Raw genomic sequence first — 5,667 nt, forward strand, 5'->3', positions numbered from 1 at the left:
GAACTTAAAATAGTTTAACGAAATTCCATGTGGTGTACACAAAAAAGGAAGAAACCCCTCTGACCCTAATATGCTTACAAACTTTCACTGGGATGATGCGGTTCAGTTGGGACGTAGACAAGACCGGGCGATCTTCTCTACTATCATTATACTAGAACAGTTCCTTCTACCAAGATTTGACTATGCATGTCCATCTTATTGTCAGATTGTGCTTAAAATCAATAAAAAATATTGCCAATTTTTCTTCAACTCAGGATTCAATCATCTATCAACAATTGGTACAAATTAATACATTGATTAATTAAATTAAAAATAAATTACAACAATAATAAAAAAATAAAAAAGGACAAAAGAAACGCTTTTATGCTACTTCACGAACAGAAAAAATGGGAAGCAGATCAGGTCATGCTGAAAATGAGCGTTTTTGCTCATGCGGACATCGTGGCCGTCTGTTTGCATTTTGGATGAATGCCACGTGGTTTTGTTGACTTTTGAGCTTTTATAAAATGCAAATCGGATGGCCACGATGTCAGCATGAGCAAAAACGCTCATTTTCAGCATGACCTGATCTGCTTCCGAAAAAATGACTGCATAAAAACTATTTGCATAGAACTTTTATGCACACCTAGTAAAAGTAAACCGGATACATAGAACTTTTATGCACAGTAGTAAAAGTAAACCGGACACCTTGTATCAACCGACCTTGGCAAGATCACCCCATTCGGACCCACCTCCACTGAGCACTCAGCGTGCATTGTGTGGTCCTTGCGGCCGTTCCACGATGCCACCTTTGACCGGACCTGGGCCGTTATTTCAAGCTGGAAAACCACCATGCCGGTGGACCGATCCGCGACAAGGATCAGCCAAACAGGATCGTTGGTCGGCAATAGCGTGCCGTTTACCCGGCCCACCACCACTGTGGTGTTCTTGGGACCCTGGTAGAAGGGAGAGACCAAGGGAGTTGCCCCAAACAAGTGTTCCCTATAGTAGACTTGAGCATTCATCTTGTCATAGTAGATCCCAATATTCTGATTCGGATTTCGGATCGTGAAATTGAACGTGATAAGCGTGTTTTGGAAACCACCCACCTGGCTAATTCCTGGAATGGAGAAGTTCTCTATGTGAAATCGTGGCCTGTGGGGGCGTAGGCTAAGCCATAGAACGAATGCAATGACTCCAAAAATGAGGAGGAGGGTCAAGACGATGGAGCACACACATTTGGTGGCACGGCTAGTTAGGCTCTCCCTGACTCGGTTGGCATAGTATTGCCTGTTGTGGCGTTGCCACACAGGGAGGGCCCTGTTGATTGGGCTCGACATGTATGGCTAGAACTAGGAGGGATTGGTGGTGGTGAGTTGGTGCTTCTTGTCTCTGGTTTTTATATGGGGGTATACTTGATGATGACGCAAAAGACAAGATATAAAGGGAATATTGGATGCCATAGAACAATAGGAGACAACGACCCTTAAGAAAAGAATAAAGTTTCAAAATGCTCTCTCTCTCTCTCTCCTGTGTTTATGAGGTTTGGGCTGAAGCCCATAGAGGAAAAAAAGGCTGGTATAGGACCTGGAACGTAAGCACTCACAGACCTTACTAGGTTCAGCATATGAATGAGATTTGGGTCAAGCACACATCTTTTCTTTCTAAGGGAGTCGAGCCCAAATCTGTTTCTCTATACAGCAAATATACAAATCATTTGAAACCGTGAAACTGCATTATTATTATCGTTGGCCAGCTTTTAATTAATTTGAAATATCCAAACCAACTGTATAAGCTTTTAAGGTTTTTTTTTTTTAGAAAGTATAAGTTTTTAAGTTGAAATATTCAGATTAACGCCATGAGCTTCGACTTTCAAGGAATGAAAAACATTCCCTACTTTTTATGTACATTCAATCATTATTCACTCATTCTTTAGCTTTTTTGTGTAATTTGGACAAAGAATACAGAGTTCCAGAATGAACCCACTTTCAAGAGTTGCTTAGTTGTAAGAAGAATATGTCCACAAGAGTGCAAGGAAAAGGGGAGAAAAGGACAGAGTGTCATTTTGTAGGTACCATGCTAGGAAAATGAAATATCACAGGATTATTGTGATAATCTTTTGACTAGGTATAACGTTTATGTCCCTACTAAGGGTGCTAGCAAACGGATTGGTTCCAGTCCAGGGCGTGTTGTTATAGGATCAGGCCCATATAGCAGCATTTCGTTCTCCTTTCAAATATCCTTGCTGTTCTCGTGGGGCCACCCGCTCCCTTTTCTGACTTCAGAATTCATTCCCACAGCATGCAAATTAGGCTCATATATAATAGCACCATATCCAAAACAACGATGACAAATTTTTTCCTTTTTTTTTTGTTGAAAATTCTCAAAAGCACACCTAAAATTTTGGTGATAATAAAAAAGACACTTAAGTTTTTGTAAAAGTACACCTAAATTTTTGTTCTGTTAATCAAAAAATACACTTCTGTCAATTTAACCTAGGTTATCATTAGCTGTAGTTTTTGACAATAATAAAAAAAACACATAATGCTGGTAATGACCGTGCACATTTAATGAAAATTTTGGCTGAAATAAACCACTGCATTTCTTGATTAAACGTGAAATAGTTTAGGTATGTTTTTAACAATGACTTCAGATTGTATGCAGCGACCTGCTGGCCTGGCAGCCATCCGTCTTGACATTTCTTGAGATGGGTGTGGTACCCATCTCGAGAAATGCCAAGATGGAGCGCTGCTGCCTAAAATATGGCCTCTTTAACAATATTGAAAACTCAATTGTGTCTATGATTATCGTCCACAATTCGTATTTTTGAAAATTTCTTAAATGGTTGCGCTCATAAGCGGCAAGGAATTGGTGAGGCAATTCAGTTCAACTCATCCCCTATGTCATCCCTGTCTTACCCATCTTGGGATCTCTCATTTATGCATCGAAAGTCCGTCAGAACATTCTGCTGAAAACCATACAGAACAAGATGATCAAGAGGTCCCAGCGTAAATCACGCACACAAGAAACATAACTACAAGGGGAACTAGCCCAGGCCTTTGTAGTAAACAATCATCAAAAGTCCCACGGTCCCGCTCTGGTAGCTAAGAAGGTATCATGAATAACAATGTAGATGTGATGGTAACATCAATGACAAGTAACTATGATGGCGACCAAATATGTGCTTGAGTGATTCTCCTGCCCTACATGAACAGATTCTTGCCATATGGAGAGAGGGACCAACGAAACATTAACATTACCGAGACAAGGGGTTAACAAATGTTGAGCCCGAGAGCAAACAAACAACAGACCCAACCCAAGGGCCAAAAACAGAAAAACATAAGAACAAAAGGCCAAAAAAGAACAAAATTCCAACAAATTCAGCCAGGGTTAGGAGGAAGAGAGGGTGGTTGAAGGCGGTGAAGACCAAAGCAGCAGAGGCACAAAATTGCGTACACATCAATCAAGATGCAATGCACAAGTTTATTGAAAACAACCAGAATTTGACAAAATATCGCATTGTTGTGGGTCATCCAAACAACCCACCAGGTAGTGAGGAGCCAATTTCTCTGGATCAGCCGCCATCTCTTGAAATAATACACCTGCGGCAGGCCCCACAAAAGATCGAGCATGAAGGAGTCTTGTCGCACGTTGACATCAGGTTTGTTCCACGTACTCTCGAAGAGATCCACAAAGATGGGGCAGTCTCAAAATAGATGATAGGTGGATTCTTCTGCCGCATTGCATAAGACACACCTACTCGAAAGCTGAAAACCTACTCTTTTGAGGATCTTTTGAGGAAGTTGTCCATCTGAACCCGATCATGCAGAATCAACCAAGCTAAGAACCAAGAATGCGGAGTTAAGCCTTTAGCCCATAACAAATGCTCAGGTAGCCAGTCAGCTCCAGGAGGAAGAAGAGACTGATAAAAAGATTTGGTGCAGAAAGCGCCGCTAGGCACAATTACCCGATGCAAAAGTTGAGTGGCAGGGTCGGGATTGTCCTCATTCACGAGGATGAAAGACATGGCTTTAAGCCACATGTGACGCATGTGCAAAGTAGGAAGCTTGTGATGACGACGATAATAATAGAACGTCTAAAGGAAGCCATATTTAACATGCAATAAGGGAGCACACAGATTGTCAGGATAGTGCACCATCCAGTATTGCTTCATGATGAGAGCAATACTTTTAAGTCTCGGAGCAAGAATCCCCAGACTCGCTATACACCTAAGAAGCACCAGAGAATTTCAAGCTACCATATAACGCTTAGTCTAAGGATGACAGTCAGACCAGAGAAAATTCATCATCAAACAAGAGAATTTCTTCTCCACATCTGTGGGCATCAATAACATAGACATAAGAAATTTCGAGATAGAGGATAAGACATGCTTAATGAGGGTAAGCCTACCTGCGATGAAAAGGTGGGAAGCCTGCCAGGAAAATTTTTGGTCTGGATTTTTTGAAGAGTGGCATTCCAAGCGGCTTTGGGGAGTAGAATTTGATGGAGGAGATTTGCATGGAGGTGGTGTAAGGAGATAAAACTGCTCAATATAGAACATCACGCAGCAACTGCACGTCATGATTTCACAACCCTCTAAATTGTGCCATTTCATCATGATATTAAAGGTGGTGTAGTCAGATCAGAAGTTGCAATCACGGAGGGAAGTGTTCCTTGTGCACTGCACCAATCCGTATATCTTTTATCAGTCCGTGTATCGGATCTCCCTCGTAGCAAACTCGATACTTGATCTGTGGTTGCTATAGAAGTCAGGCTATTTAGCAGAATGCCCAACTTCTGTTGGAACAAGGTTGTTAAATGCGATGAGGCGAAGCGAGGCGTTGAGCCTGCGCTTCGCCTCTGAGGCGTACGCCTCAGGTACTAAGGCGTATGCCTCTCACAACGTGAGACTCTCAAGTATCCATGGTCAGTGTTGTGAGAGGCTTACGCCTCAGTACCTGAAGCGTACGCCTCAGAGGTGAAGCACAAGCTCAAGGTACTGAGGCGTTGTATGAGGCCTTTGCAAGCTTGAAGCGCACGCCTCATATCGAGGCGCGCTTCGCTTCTAAGGCGTGCGCTTCATGTACAACCCACGAAAATAAAAAACACAGGGGGGGGAGGGTTTCTTTTAAACCTTCATTCTCCCCCCCCCTTTCCCTTTTCGTGCCCCCCCCAAACCTCTTTAAAAATCGCAGAGGGGAGGGATAGCTTTCTCAGAATCTCAGCCTGCACCTCTCTCCTCCTCGTCTCTCGCTCCCAACACCGATGACCTCGCGTTTGACGCCTCTCAGGGCAGCCAATGTCACCTCCTTCCACGTGTTCCAATCAACACCGCCGATGACCTCGAAGGTACGCACCCTCTCTACCTCTGTCTTTTTCTTCTCCTTCTCCCCCCTTTCTTTTATGTTCGCCGGGAGGCCGACAGGGGGCCGGCGGCCCCCTGCTGCGCCTCTCCTCTCTCTGCATACGTCGGGGGAGTGACAGGAGGTCAGCGACCCCCTGCCGCACCTTCCACCTCTCTCTCCCTTTCTGTTTTTTGCAGGCATGGGCTTGCCCCCTGCAACTTTTGGAATCTTGGCAGAAGACGGGAGGGGAAGGTACCTAGAGAAGAGTTTGCCGATAGCAGAAAAGATGATGACACCAACTTCAGCATCACAAAGAATGGAGAGTTCTTGGGCTTTCTTGAAC

General features: G+C 43.6%; 1 protein-coding gene across 1 annotated transcript; it reads right to left on the minus strand.

Moving 5' to 3' along the window:
• Positions 1-656: 656 nt before the first annotated feature.
• Positions 657-1,319, minus strand: LOC149834756 (NDR1/HIN1-like protein 1). The gene has a single exon (XM_090009448.1). The coding sequence runs from the start codon at positions 1,317-1,319 to the stop codon at positions 657-659; it is 663 nt and encodes a 220-aa protein (XP_089865574.1).
• Between the last annotated feature and the right edge of the window lie 4,348 nt (positions 1,320-5,667).

This window comes from Nuphar pumila, chromosome 6 (genome assembly GCF_984573655.1).
Source record: "Nuphar pumila chromosome 6, dmNupPumi1.hap1.1, whole genome shotgun sequence".
NCBI lineage: Eukaryota > Viridiplantae > Streptophyta > Magnoliopsida > Nymphaeales > Nymphaeaceae > Nuphar > Nuphar pumila.

Coding starts and splice junctions, on each gene's coding strand:
- LOC149834756 (XM_090009448.1), bottom strand. CDS start 1,319: ATGTCGAGCCCAATCAACAGGGCCCTCCCTGTGTGGCAACGCCACAAC.